Source organism: Ammospiza nelsoni, chromosome 7 (genome assembly GCF_027579445.1).
Source record: "Ammospiza nelsoni isolate bAmmNel1 chromosome 7, bAmmNel1.pri, whole genome shotgun sequence".
Taxonomy (NCBI): domain Eukaryota; kingdom Metazoa; phylum Chordata; class Aves; order Passeriformes; family Passerellidae; genus Ammospiza; species Ammospiza nelsoni.
The window spans coordinates 24,591,359-24,605,828 of NC_080639.1; the positions used below are offsets into that span (position 1 = coordinate 24,591,359).

Sequence of the window (14,470 nt, forward strand, 5' to 3'; positions counted from 1 at the left end):
AGGCCCTGAGGCAGATGCAGTGCACACTGACAGCAGATCATGCAGTTCTGTTTCCCCAGCTGTGAAGCTGGTAAGTGCCTGCTCTTGCTCCCACCCAATTTGTACTTTTTCATCACATAGGCAACAGAAGCAGTTGTACTGCAGCACAAACAAGAGCAGAGAAATGAGTCTGGGTTAAAAGCAACAAGCTAAACCATGAGGTGTTTAACAGCCTTTCACCATGGAGGTCTACAGCCCATTCCTGAAGATCCAAACTGAAGGGCCAGCATTTTCAATTGATTTTCATTTTCTCCATGATGGGAGAAAAGAGAATTATGTGGCAAGACCTGGGAAGAGTTTGGCCACTAGCGTAGGATCTGAGGGCAGTCAGCACAGCTCTATCTGATCTTAGGCAGACTAGCCTTTAGTAGAAAAATAAAAGTGGAGGATTTTGAGTGAGTGAAACAAGTATAAAATATCAACATACAGCAAGGAGAAAAGAACTACCCAATTAGTTCAAGACACATTATTTCTTAACCCACCTTCTGTTCTTGATACTTTTTACTGAAACATAGCTGCAATTGGAAGAAAAGGTTCCTAGATTTGTCCTTCAGTATATGCTGAGGACTCTTCCATGTCCTGACAGGGCTGGGAAAAATTATTCTGAAGCCACTGCAAAACCCTCACTCCATACAGCAATCTCTCAGGGCTCAGGAGTGGAGAAGAAACAGAGACTCAAGGTGAGAAGCTGCCAAATACTCCCAGACCCAATGCATGGCAGGAACGTGGGAAATGTCAAGGAGTGGCACCCAGCCAGGCTGGTGCAGCAGCCAAAGCCCCCAACCTGTGTCAATGATTTGACACCTCCATGCAGGCGCTGTTCTGTGGGATGGTGACATTTGTCCCCTCAGCTCCTCCCTGAAATGCGATCCCTGCTGGGCTGAAGGACCCCTTGACTGAGGTGTGGGAGGGGACAATTGTCATCAACCAACTTTACCTAACACAACTGCAGCAAGAGAGCAATGAAAGGACAGAGAAATGCTACTATCTGCTGGGTGGTACAAACAGTAAGAATTGTGGAAATTTTATTCTATAAAACTATAATAAAGCAAACAATCCACTGTCAATTCCCCCAAACGATCCGGGAGTCACTAGATGTCATCTGCCCATTCCGTGAGGAGAACACCACAACAAGAAAGACAGGCAAGCCTCGGGGGGTCATGTAGGCAGGGCTTTGATGTGTAGCTGTGGAGCTGAACTCTGCCTCCCATGAGACATCCACAGCCATGCACAGGATGCTGGCACAATGCCACAGGGTTTCCCCACACCTTCACTCCTCACTCCCTGACCAAACCCTGGAGGCATTCAGGAAATACTCCAGGCTTGTCTCAACTCAGTTTTGTGCAGACTTTCATCTTTCAGACTCAACGGTCCTTTTTACAACACAAGAGCAGCCAAGCCAAGACCCCTATGAAAGGATGGACAGCCAGGATGTCCCAGCACTCCACCTGGGCCTGGTCGATCTCAGCTCCATCCTAATACTCCAAGTAGCGTTGGAGAGGTTCCCTGGGGCCGTGGGTGGCTGGGGAGCCAGCCCTTCCTCGCTGCCGCTCGCCCGGGAAACATGCTGTGTCTCATTTCTCCAGTGAAAGACTGTGATGCCCAAGCTGCTATCAGGATGCTCTATCCTGGCGCCGGAGCGCCGCCCAGGCCGCCACCCCCAGCATGTCTCGGCACAGAGCGTTCCCAAACCGCCCCCCAGCCCCACGGTGTCACGGGGCAAGGCCATGGCGAGCTCCGCGAGCAGGCCCGGGCGGGAGCGAGGTGCCTCCTCGGGGCCCGGGCACGGCTATGGGGCGGAGGGGCCGGGGAGGCAACGCGGGAGGACAAGGGCCGCAGTGGGGGAACTCTGAGGGTGCAACCCAGGGAGACAGAGGGGGAGCAAAGCCCCGCTCCACAGGCCGGCAACGCCGCCATACTCACCGCCCGCCCGGGCCCGCCGGAGCCGCCGCCGCCGCCGTTACCATGGGGAGCCGGCGGGCCCACGTGACTACAGCTCCCGGCAGCCATCGCGGCGGGGGCTGTACCGCCCCCTGGCGGCGCGGCGGAGCACGGCGGCGGCGCGGACGCGGCTCCGGGAGCCGGCGGGAACGGGCATTTTGTCAGGGCCGGCTTCCCGCGGGGGGCACCCCGGGTGAAGACGGCCGGGTAGACGCCCCCTCAGGCGGACAGCGCGGGTTGCAAGGAAGGTCCGGCTGGAGCCTGAGGAGGGTGAAGGAAGCGTCCGTGGCGTCCCGGGATGCCCGGGCATCACCGCTCAGCGCCGGTACGCGGCGACAGCGGGCTGGGCCCCGCGCGGCCGGACGGAGCTGCGAGGCGGCGGAGGAGCTGCTCGCACCGGCGGCGGAAGAGCGGCTCGCAGTGCCGGGCAAAAGGCGTATGGGGACTGACAGCGGCCAGCGCCGCCAGCCTCTCGGTGGCTTTGAGGGACAGCAGGACCTGCACAGCCAAGAGAAGGACAGGAGTCACCCACCAGCTTGACCCTTGTCCCTACAGCTCTATCAGGTCCCCCAAAGGAGCGGGGTACCCGTGCCGTACCTGCTGGATCCCCGGGTGCTGGCTGAGGGCTCGCAGCGCCTCGAGGGCTCCCTCCCGCACGGCCTTGCGCGGGTCCTGGCAGGTCACCTGCAGCAGGCGGTCGACGGCCCCGCTCTGGATCAGCAGATCCCGCAGCTCCTCCCCGCGCTGGCCCAGGTTGCTCAGGGCCAGGGCCGCGTTGTGGCACGTCTGGGCCCGAGAGTCGCTCAGCAGCCGGGTCAGCGCGGGCACGGCCCGGCCCAGCGTCTCCGCCGGGCAGGATGCGTGGCAGGCGGCGTTGCCCACCGCGAAGGTGGCTGCCCTGCGCACGCTGCTCGCCGGGTCCCACAGGCACTCCAGCAGCCTCTCCAGCCAACCCGGCTGGCTCTGCAGCTCTGGGGAAAAGCTGTGCCGGAGCAGGTTGCCCAGCAAGTTGCAGGTTCTGGCCCGTATCAGGTGTTGCTTGTGGCTGAGCAGGTAGGTCAGTGGCTGGTCAGCCACATCAGAGTCCCTCAGGATCCTCTGGAGAAAGGGCAGGTGCTCGGAACTGGCCCGGGCCACGTGGGTCAGGAGAGACAGAAGGTCACTTGTGAGTATGACATTGTCTGAGGACAAGACAGACTTCAAGAAGGCAAAAATGTGCTCCGAGGCAGCAGCTTCCCTCACCACTTGGTCTATGACCTGTATATCAGACACCACAAATTGGCACAAGAGGCCCATGGGGAGCTCGGTGAACGAGAAGGGCAGATGGTGAGCGCAGACCTAAGGCAGAAGGACAGACAGCACTGCTGAGTGACTGCTCACACATGAGCCAAGCCAAGCAGCAGCTGAAGGCAGCCAGCAGGTCAGTGCAAGCTTAGCAGCCAGTCCAGCTTCTCCAAGGGCTGCATAGCACCCAAATGACATCCCTGTGGGCTGCCAACAGGATGCGAAGTGGTGCCATGCATTGGGGACTGCAATGTAGGGAAGGGTCACCACAGTATGGGGGGAAGGGGAACACAGGGCCAAGAAAGTACCTGTAGCAGCTGGGCAGGGATCTGGGTATCTCTCACAGCCTCCATAATCAGTGCTAAGGTGTCTTTATCCACATCCAGGGCAAAAGGGAAAGAGAGGAGCTGGCAGACCTGGATGACGACATCTGGGACAACCTCAGGGTCCCCATCTTTTCCTGCTTGCCTGAATTAGTGAAAGAAAGAGGGCTTAATACAGAGACAATCAAAAAAACCTCAGGACAAGGGGCAAAGGGCATTCCCTGTGCCAGTCACTAAGGAGAGGTTCTGCAAGTGCCAGGTCAGAAACTTCTCAGCCCTTGGTGTGCTCATGTCCATGCCCCATTCAGCAGCTGAGCTCTGCCCACTTCAGCCCTTCCACAACTCACATCTCTGCCACGCATGCCAAGAAGCCAGGGGACAGCAGTCTCTTCAGTGTCACCATGAGGACACCATGAGACTGGCTGAGCTGAGGCAGACACTGTTGGGACTCACGAGTGAAGATGCTGAGGGCCAGGCTGAGGAATAACAGGGTTCCTGCAGAGAAAACAGCAGGCAGAAGGGCAAAGATAGAGAAGGCTGTAATGTTTCTTCACTTCTCTGTGCTCTCTCAAGCCTGCTCCAGGGTGGATTCTGTGATTCCCTGCCCAAAACCAGAAAATCTCCACCCAGGTGGTCACACTTGCCAGTGGACATTGCCTGCAGCACAGACATTTTTTTTGCTCCTCCACAGCCAGCTCAGCTGAGCTGCTGCCAGCTGGGCACAGCATGGGCCAGCCCAGCCCTGTCTCCCCAGCAGACACTGCAATCCTCAAAAAAACCACCTGAGTCCTCTGGCCTCAGGGAACAGATGTGGAGGGGGACAGATATGGAAGGATGTGAAGCAGGGTCCAGGGCAGATGCCCTGCTGTCCCACAGCTCCTACCTTGAGGGGAGAGGAGGTTCCAGTCTGGCTCTGCCGTGGGGTCACCAGCACTTGGAGGTGGATCTTCCTCCAGCACTGCACTGGTGGTGCCCACATGAAGCACCACAGCTACACAATGGCAGACCAGGCTCCATAGCTCAGAGGAAGCAAAGCCCTGCTCCAAGACCACATCCTCCTAGAGGCAGAGAGGCAGATGTCAGAGGCCTTCATGGCCCCCAGGGTTCTGATACATGGCTCTGCCAGTCCCATGGTTCTCTGAAGGTCAGGGCTAGACTGACATGGGCCAGGAGTCCTGCTGCAGCTTTCAGCAGTGTCAGTCCCAGGGCATCTCTGCCCTCCTTCACTTCAGTGAGCCCATGGATCACCCCTCCCCACCCACCACTCTCCCATCAGCCCTGCAGGGACACAAGGTGACTTTCATGAGGTTGTGCAGCCAAAACTGCACAGTTCCTGATTTCCCTCAGCCTCATTACCAATGTGCATTCAGGCCTTTTTGCCACCACACCTTTTGGCAGAGACCAGGCAGAAGACATGGCTGGACTGGTACCTGTTCAAGGAGTTTCAGCAGGAGGAAAAACAACCCATCATAGAGACCAGCACCCATTGGCAGGGGGAGCTGCAGCTGTAAGAGAGTGGGAGACACTCTGAAGCTGGGTGCTGGGCTTGAGGGCAGCAGCATCACTCTTGCACCCTTCTGAGCCCGTCTTTGCACACCTCTACAGTGTGCATGGGTCCCCAGCTTCTCTGTCCCCATCCCATACCTCAGCAGGTGCAGTCAGCACATTTGTTACCACTGGTAGGATCTTTTCTCTCTGGAGCTCCAAAGCCACCCCATGCCGACTGAGCTGTGCCAGGAGAAATGCTGCAGCACCCTGTGGGACAAGGAGAGTTCAGCACCTTTGGGATTTTCCCATCTGCTCGGTCACTATTGACCCTTCATCCCTTGGCCTCATCCCACCCTGAGTGAGGAACAGTAAGGCCCAAATGGGATGCAGGGGTCTGCAAGGCTCTCAGTAGTGACTCTGGTGGGGGGGTGGCTTACCACAAGGGACACAACAGGAGACTGGGTGATGAGATCCACAGCCAGGGCAACCATCTCCTCACACCTGAAATGCAGGGACCAGGAGAGAAGCACTGTTCCCACAGCTTCACATCATGCAGAACAGCAGCATCCAATACCCACACAGCTGGGAAGCAGCCACTTTTCAGGAGGAGCCCTGGTTCACAGCACCTCCTTGTCTGCACTGGGTCATCCTCACCACATCCCCAGCACCCACCCACACTGCACAGCATTCTGCTGGTATGTATGGGTCAGAGGGATCAGTGGGACCAGGTTCCAGCTCCAGGCAGTGTGCAGGACAGAGTGCTGTTCAGGGCCGGGCATGTTCCTCTCCCCTCCATGAATGAAAGTGTCTGCTTACCTGGGAGGGGATGCCTGAAGCTGCAGGGTGAGCAGGGCCAGCAGGTACAGAGAGGCTTCACAGGCTGCCTCCTGGGTCACCTCCAGCACAGGGACCTACCAAAGGAACAGAAGTCATAGCAGGGAAGGAGAAGGTGTTTCTGGGCCCCAAAGGAGAACTGCACTCTTCTGAATAACTCCCCAAAACTCCTCTTCCCCCACAGATTCATCTGACCAGTGCTCAGAGGAATGCATCCTGCTTGCCCACACTCCTACCCCTCCACGAGGGCTGTGGTCAGTCCTACCTCACCCTGCAAGATCTGCATGAGGGAACCCCACAGAGGCTGGTTCCTTCCCAGGTGATGGCACAGGTTGGGGTAGGCATGGCAGCCAGCATAGAGGATCTGCAAGGCAGAGGGGAGAGATGCCACCAGGCCCTGCAGACAGGTTCCACCCCATGGCTACCATGGGCTCACTTATTCAACAACTCACACCAGGCAGATGGGAACCATTGAGGGCTAAGCTCACAGTTCCCTGTTTGCCATGCTCCTAATTCCAGAGCAAAGGCCCAGGCACCTCTAGGCAGAGCCAGACAAAAGGACTGGGCCATTACCTTCAGGATGTTCAAGGAGCAGCCTGGGTCCTCCAGTCTCTCCAGCAGTCTTGCAAGCTGCTGACTCTCTCCTTCCATAAGGTTTTCAGCTACTGCATAAGCAACCTGCAGAAATCAGCCTGTTTTGGACTCTGAGCACCTGAAGCACTGTCCAGACTAGAAGGGTTTGATGCTAGCAACAATTTAATGAAAGAAAGCATCTGCTTCCTACATGTTGCCTGTATCTGCTAAGGGATGCCTATCTGCCATGACCTAGCATGGCTTTGATGCACAGTTCCAGATTTCAGATGAGCAAGGTAAGATTCCTCCTTCCCTCCTTGTTGACCCAGCATTAAAGAATCAAATGTAAACCTGTAATTGTTTTCCTTCTTACTACCCCTTCAATTTCAGATTTCCTACAGTTCATATTACTGTAATAAAAGAATTCTTGTTTTCCCTGCATTGCCTAGTTCTTTACTTAGCCCATCTCATAGTTCAGATCCTAAGTTTGAGTCTCAATTGATTCAAGAATCCTTACATTCCTAAGGTCAGCTGTTGGCTGGGGAGGTGCAGCCCACAAATATGAGCCTTGCAGCCAATAAAGCCAGAGGATCCCAGCCCTCCACTCTACTGTTGAGAAAGAGATCCTCCTAGAAAGGGCTGCTGCCCCTGGGAGGACCACACCTCTTCACCCTGTACAGAGAGCTGGTCTGACCTGCTGCTTGGCTTCCCGACAGCTGCTTCTCTCCAGGGGGATGCTGCATGCAGCAGCCAATGCAGCCAGGAAGAGCTCTGCCACACATGGGCTCTGGTCCTGGGCTGACTTGCCTTCCACTGCTGCACCTGCACAGGGACAGAGCTGGGGACTCATTGTGCTAAAGGTGCTGAGGGGCAGCAGGGTAGGGTTGGATGGCAAGAGAGGAAAAGTCAGGTCTGTGACATAAGGAGGGTGAGATCTGGGATTGAGGGAAGAGAGCCCAAGTTAGCAGGGGTCTGGACAGATAAATTTCAGCCACCTCTTCTGGCCAACAGCACTACAGTGGCCATCAGTGCTCTGATGGAGCCCAAGGGGAGGAAGGAGAAGAAAACCCAGGAAGAGGTGGTGAGCTGCTATCACTGCTACCTCGAAGAGCAGGCTGCTCTAAGATGGATTCTTGAAGGAGTCTGTCCAGCAGGGGCTGATGCTCCTCTTGCAGCCTGGTGTAGAATTGTGCAGAGATACAAGGGTCTGTTGTGTCCAGGCTCTCACAGAGCTGGGTGAAGCACTGGGGAAGACACAGGAGTTGCCATCACTGCAGACTGAGTTTGAGAGGAAAGAAAAGGACAGCACAGGAGGAAGCTGTGGGAGGACAGAAGAGAGGGGAGAAGGACTCATGCTGGAACTTCAGGGACCTCCAAATGCCCACTCCAGCCAGGTTACTGTATGGGACCCACATCTGGCTGCATGCTGCTGAAATGAGGGGTACACATGGAGGCATGTGTCCCTCCTCACCTCTATCACAGCCTGGCAGACCATGCCCAACAGCTATTTTTGCTCTTGCTGACTCTGTTGTTAAAACATGCAGCTTGAAAACAAAGGCTAAAAGATATCAAATGCAAGCCTGTATGCATCTCCTGCCCGAGCCACATGTGAATCATACTCCAATGCTGAGAACCTGCTGTGCCCACCCAGCACAATCCCAGCAGCAGAACTCTTGGCAGCAGAGCCAGAGACATGTCTGGTGAAGTGACACTTTTTGTGCAAGAGTGTGTACAAGGGACTGCACTGGCCATTGGCTCAGCTAGTAAAGCCACACCAGAACAGTAAGGCCAGAAAGTGCCCCTTCAGAGACCTTCTTTTGTATGCAATTCCCCACAAAAACCCCAATGGGTGAGACAGCATCAGGCCCCATAGTTAGGAGCAGGGTCCTCAGGCTGCGTTCCTCCAACACACACAGACACCCCCATAGCTTCTGTCCCTGGGGCAGAGGGTGTGAAGGAGGGAGATAGGAGCACCCTTACCAAGAGGCTTTGCTGGCAGAGTCTCATCTCACTGTCGACTGGCACAGCCAGCAGCTCCGGCAGCAGGGCCAGGAAGCAGTCAGCACTCTCCTGCAGACTGGGGGGAGAGCAGGGACAGGTGAGTCCAGAGAGACATGGCCCCTTGCTGTGAGGACAGGCTCACATGGCCCTGGCTAATGGAGCAGGCAGCACTCACACTGTGAGCTGCTGTCAGCAGGCAGCACCACCAGACTTGTCAGCTGTGCCTTGCCTTCAGTTAATCCCGTTCAAGGAAAGTGCTACTCTGTGAGCACAGCAATATGGCATGAAGCACTTAGACCATGATGCTCCCCCACAGAGACAACTCCAGCTGCAGAGTATGAACATCACCGTTCCACCTACTGCCTGTGGTCCCCAAAGTGACCACACGAGACCTCAGGGAACAGAAGGTTGTCCCTACCTGTCCTTTTGCCCACTCTCCTCCAGGCTACATTCACTGCTGAAATAAACTTTGGTCACCATGAGGAGGTCTGTCAGCACAGCAATACACCAGGGCTGCTGCAGAATCCAGAAAGAAACCACAAATGGGGATTGTCTGCTGGCCATCCCCACACCACTACAACAGGATCCTTCCCTACCAGAACCTCCCCCTTCCCAAGTGTGCCTGGAAGAGGAACCTGTGAGCCAGATCCAGCAGGACACCAGGGCCTCCTCAGCACCAGCACTCTGCAGGGCTGGAAAGCACCCATATTTCCCTGGGGTTCTACACCCACCTGCTTGGTGACAGCACTTTCCAGGATCTGCTTGGCTAGACACAGCAGGGACAGAGGCACATTCAGCTCTTGGCAGAAGTGGTCCAGCAGCTCAGCATCACACTGGGTAGACAGGAGGTTGCCAATAACACGAAGCACAGAACGAAGATGGGAGGCTCCCTCCAGCATCCCTTCCAGCACCTGGACACAGGGAAGGCAGAAGAGCTTATAATAAGCAGCAGTTTTGGTGTCTCCACCAGCCATGGAGCAGCCCTTCAACCCATTCAGGCAGGGGACAGCAGAGCAGCAGATGGCAAGCCAAGTGCACAAGACAGTTCCAACTCCTGGAAAAGCAGAGGATCTTTTTGCTGGCTGAACTGAGGATTCTCCATATGTTTCCAACCTAATCCTGATGAAGAAGGCAGCATCCAATTCTCCAGTCTTAGTTGCCTGGGCCAGCCATCCCTTACCTGCTGAGCAGAGTCTGCCAGGCGGTCCCGGACACGGTGCTGGAAAGCTGGGTCCCTCAGCAGGCCCAGAGGCATGCTCAGCTGCATGGCTGAGGCCTCAGTGTCCTCACTCAGCTGCTGCCACTCCTCATCACTCTCCAGCTCCTAGCCACAGAAGAGAGAGGACTGGTGACACAGACCTGCTAGTCCCAGGGTCTCTGAAGCAGCCCCTGGCAACTGGGCCCTGCTGTCCTCACTGAAGACACCATCTTACCTCAGTCTCCAGGTCCACAATGCTGTGCCTGCTGCAGGGCTCTGCCCTGCCAGCATCAGGCTGTGGAGGGGAACCTGCTCCAAGAAACTCCCACTCATAGTCTTGAGAGAGGCTGTGCTGCCTGGCCAAAGAAACAGTACAGTCAGTGAAAGACCTTTCCTTTCCCTCTTCCTCCTGCCCCAGTCTCTGCCTCCCTCACCCTGGGGTGGGAGGAGACTCCTCAAACTCCTCAAACTCTGCTGTGCTGCTCTTTCCTTGCAGGAGATACGGACTCTTCTCATTGGAGGCAGCCAATGGCTCCCTCTCCTCGGGGGCTGCCTTCCCTGATGCTGGTCTAGGTCTAGGTCTAGGTGTGGGATGTCCATTGACAGAATCCTTCATAGATGGATCACCTGCCTTCAGTTGACCCTGGTGATGGCAGAGAAGTTTGGTCAGGGCAGGGTTACTCAGTCAGATGAGTCCCCTAGACTCCACCACCATGAGCACCCCACATCCTGCCTTGTGTGTTACTGACACCCCAGCCTGACCCAGGTACTCCTGTGTTTTCCCCCAGGACCCGCTTTAGTGTCCTTCCTTTGCCTTGACTGTGAGACATAGCCAGGGGAACCTCAGACTTCTCTCCACCTTTTTCTGTGTCTCTTCAACCATCTTCTGCTGGGCCTTTCTCAAGATCCTGGACGAGCTGCTCCTAGGGACCATGGAATGGACTTGCTGCTCCTTCAGGGCCTGCAGCTCTGGAGACAGCTTCATGGTGAAGGGGTTTGAAATCCCATGCTCTTCTGTGTCATCAATCACTGGGGAGGCAAGAGGAGAACTTCAGCAGCAGCTCTCTCGTGGGACACAGAATGATCTCTCTTGAGATCCCAGGGGAATCCCAAGGAACCCAGAGCAAGACCAGGACCAGGAGCTAGGAGTCAGTGCTTGGAAAAAGCTGAGAGGAGAGAGGCATAGACCAGGATAGTAAAAATAGCAGGGCAGGGAGGTCCTCCCAGTCTCCAGACAGTAGTAGAAGGAAACAGACCTGGACAGCTTTGGAAAAGGAGTATATACTCACCAGTAACACGTCCAGCAATGAAGGGGTGAGAAAGCAGCTCTGGCCATGACAGGCGCTCCTGGGGGTCCTTCATCAGTAATCCCTGAAGGAAATCCTGCAGAGCAGCAGGATCACTGATACATGTTCAGCACCCACCAGTGAGCACAGTGTGCCCACCAGTCTCCCTCAGTGAGGGCACCCAGGAGGCCTGCCTTTCCTGCGTAGCTCTGGGAAAGGAGTACTTCTAGTGCTTGGGGCAGATGGCAAGGCATTCCCCTTCACAACCCAATAAATTACTCCTCTGCTGTTGGACCCAGTTTCCCAGCTTATGGACAGCAGATATTTGATAACAGTGATAAGGATTCCCCTTCCAGGAGGTCCAGCTCTCATTGCTTTTCTGTGTTCTGAAGTCCCTGCTAGGGGACATAAAAGCCAAGAGTGACCCACCAGGGCAGCAGGCGAGGCCAAAACTGCATTAACAGATCTCACCCTGCAGACAGGGCCCCAGCCCTTACCCTGAACACTGGGCTCATGGTCACAGGCCATTTGACAGGGTCCTTGATGATGAGGCTGACCAGCTGGAAGATGCTGTTGGTGTAGAAGGGAGGGGTGCCCACAAACAGCTCGTACAGGATGCAGCCCACAGACCACAGGTCTGCTGTGTGGTCATACGGCCGCTCTTCCACCAGCTCAGGGGACATGTACAGCGGGGTGCCCTTGATGGACGTCAGCACCATGGTGTGGATGCTCATGGCACGGGCAAACCTGCTCAGAGCAAAGCACAGATCTCAAGTCCAGACTGAAACATCTGTTGCAGCTCCCAGGGAGTTCCCTATGAGTTTATCCTCCTCTGGAGAACAAAATCTCCCCTCTCAGGTTAACCTCTAAATATGCACAGAATCCAGGCCCCCTTCCACACTCCCCCACTCCTCCTGTATAGCATGCAGGAAATTCCTTGGCTGCTCCAATGCCCAGCATTCCCCTCAGGCTGGCACCCAGCACTCACCCAAAGTCACAGAGCTTGACAACACCATCTTTGCCCAGCAGGATGTTCTGGGGTTTCATGTCACGGTGCAGGATGCGGTGGGAGTGCAGGTAATAGAGAGCAGAGATGAGTTGGGCAGCTATGGCCTGGACCTGCCAGGGACACAGAAGCCTCACCCTGTGTCCCATGGTGCCACCCACTGGCACAACCACAGGGCCTAGGTCCCTTACAGCCTGGCTCCCACACTACTTCTACTTTTGTCCAGTTTGGGGCAGGGACCAACCCCAGCTGTGGGCCAGCAGTTCCTTGGAGTGGGCCAATAGCCAAGGCAGCCTAGTGCTGTGGCCCTTGTAAAGGAAACAGAGAAACTGAGGTCTCTGCAGGACCCCACTGTCCCACAATGCCAACCTAGCCCCCTCTCCATCCTTTTCAGAAGCTCTGCCAGGTAAAGTCCCAGAGGCACCCTTACCCTCCTGACATCTCCTGGCTCACAGCTGAGACCCTCTGCCTGCAGGCACACAGGTCCTGTTTTCTCTAGCCTGCAGCAAACACTGCATGGCCACTGCAATGACAGAGATACCTGGCTCTCAGGCAAGGTCCCATCATCCTCCAGGATCTGGAAGAGCTCTCCCTCTGCATAGTCAGTCACTACCACCACCTGGAGGGAAGAGCAACATGGTGAGATCAGGCCCTGGGGACCAGGACAGAGCAGGATAAGAAATTTGAGGATAGTGTTTGGGTGGCATTATGCAAAGTCCATCAGCTTGGGCTGGGACTTGGAATGGAAGCGAGCTCCCATGGCTGCACTGTGGCAAGGACCTGGCACGTGGCAGAGGTGTTGTAGCAGTCCATATCTCAGCCAGCAAAAACAAGAGAAGAGGGAAGGACAGGACAAGACCAGAATGGTACTGCCAAGCCCAGTGGGTAGAATCACCCCCTTGAGCTTTGTTTTGAATCTGCTGTCCAATTACTTTATTTCGTGGTCCCATTTGCCAGGGAACAGTCTTCAATCCTCTTTTATCATATTATATCCATGAGAGTTTAAATCAGTGAAAAGCCAGTCTCTGAAGAGACTGATGAGTGAAGAGTGACCCTTATCCTGTGATCTCAAACCACTCCTCCTGCATCACAGCCCCTGGTCAGCTCCTTCACCTCTGCACATGACCTAGTGCAGCCCACACAGGTGGTGGCTCCCCACATGGCACATACTAAAGGGCTCTGAAAAACACTAACTAGACCCTGGGATGAAGTCACCAGCATCTCCTGAGAAAGATGTCCCTACAACAGCAGGGGACAGCCCTTGTTCCCCTCCCCAGTCAAGCAAAAGCCATTGCCTGGAGTAATCCCCTTCACCTCATTAGCAGTCTCAAAGCTGTCAAGCATCTGGATGATGTTGGGGTGATGGAGGTCTCTCACAATCTCAATTTCCCGCTGCAGGTTCTTCAGCTCCTTCTCAGACCGCCCCACCTTGGGGATGAACTTCAAGGCCACCACCTTCCAAAGCAGGAAAAGCTGGGATCAGACCAGACTCCTGGTCAGACCCACCCTGGCAAAGGCTGTTTTTAACCCAAACAGGGTTCCAGCTGAACAAATACAGTAGAACAATGAGACATTTATTCACTTGGACCTAGGGCTCTCCCCAGGCCCTTGCACATCAATACTGCTGCTCACACTTCTTTTCACACTGGCATTTAAAGCAAAGAAATGTAATCAGTGAACACAGATAAAACCAGGACTTCAGAAATATGGGACAGGACCTCGAGATGCTGGTGAACAGCAGGCAGAACATTAGCCAGCAGTGTGCCCTGGACATGAGGAACACTGGCAGCACCCTGGGCTGTATCAACAGGCAGGAACTGCAGCAAAGTGATTACTGACCTTTATTTCTAATCTTGTGCACCACGTTGGGAATATTGTGGCCAGGTGTTTGGCCCAGAAAGACATCAAGAGGCTGGAATGGGTATAGCAGAGAGACTTATGATGGTGAGGGGACTGAAGCATGTGGGAGGACGACATGGGAATTACAAATTGAAATGGAGGGAAGTTCAACTTGCTAAGAGGAAAACACATTCATCCTAGTAATAGTCAGGCACCAGCTATGGGTGCTGGTCTTGGGCGTTTCATAGGATCTAAATTTAGTCCTGGCTCTGCTTTGAGGTCTTGAGGTCGCTTCTGATGTCCCTTGAATCCAGATGACTTAGAGCCAGCTGGAGCTGGTCAGGACCGTCAGCAGAAAGCCGAATGGATGCCGGGTCCCAAAATCCTGGCAGAGCCTTAGAATACAAGAGGCAGCAGAAATCAGCCCCGGCCCCGCACAGCAGAGCCCCAGCCCAGTCCCCTCACCTGGGCGCTGTGCCTCCGGCGCCCCTTGTACACGTGCCCGAAGGACCCTTCTCCGATCCTCTCCAGGACGTGGTAATTCTCCATCGCCCGGGACGGGGCCGCCGAGCTGCCGAGGCACGGAGGCCGGGGTGGAGCAGCGAGTCCCCTTCCGCGGGCACCTCTCCTCCCGCGGGGCGGCATCCGGCCCCGTTCC

General features: G+C 55.4%; 1 protein-coding gene across 1 annotated transcript; it reads right to left on the reverse strand.

Annotated features, from left to right (window-relative positions):
• Nucleotides 1-2,289: 2,289 nt before the first annotated feature.
• On the reverse strand, nucleotides 2,290-14,458 carry STK36 (serine/threonine kinase 36). The gene is made up of 26 exons (XM_059476174.1): nucleotides 14,278-14,458; nucleotides 13,288-13,428; nucleotides 12,515-12,592; nucleotides 11,956-12,086; nucleotides 11,465-11,714; nucleotides 10,971-11,064; nucleotides 10,541-10,710; nucleotides 10,116-10,324; nucleotides 9,917-10,037; nucleotides 9,664-9,807; nucleotides 9,215-9,394; nucleotides 8,902-8,999; nucleotides 8,463-8,559; nucleotides 7,585-7,726; nucleotides 7,177-7,304; nucleotides 6,483-6,587; nucleotides 6,175-6,273; nucleotides 5,892-5,986; nucleotides 5,513-5,576; nucleotides 5,232-5,342; nucleotides 5,018-5,092; nucleotides 4,471-4,645; nucleotides 3,935-4,082; nucleotides 3,573-3,732; nucleotides 2,578-3,318; nucleotides 2,290-2,478 (listed from the first exon to the last, which is right to left on the reverse strand). Exons 1-26 carry the CDS (start codon nucleotides 14,455-14,457, stop codon nucleotides 2,290-2,292), a joined length of 4,125 nt encoding a protein of 1,374 aa, XP_059332157.1. The 5' UTR covers nucleotide 14,458.
• Between the last annotated feature and the right edge of the window lie 12 nt (nucleotides 14,459-14,470).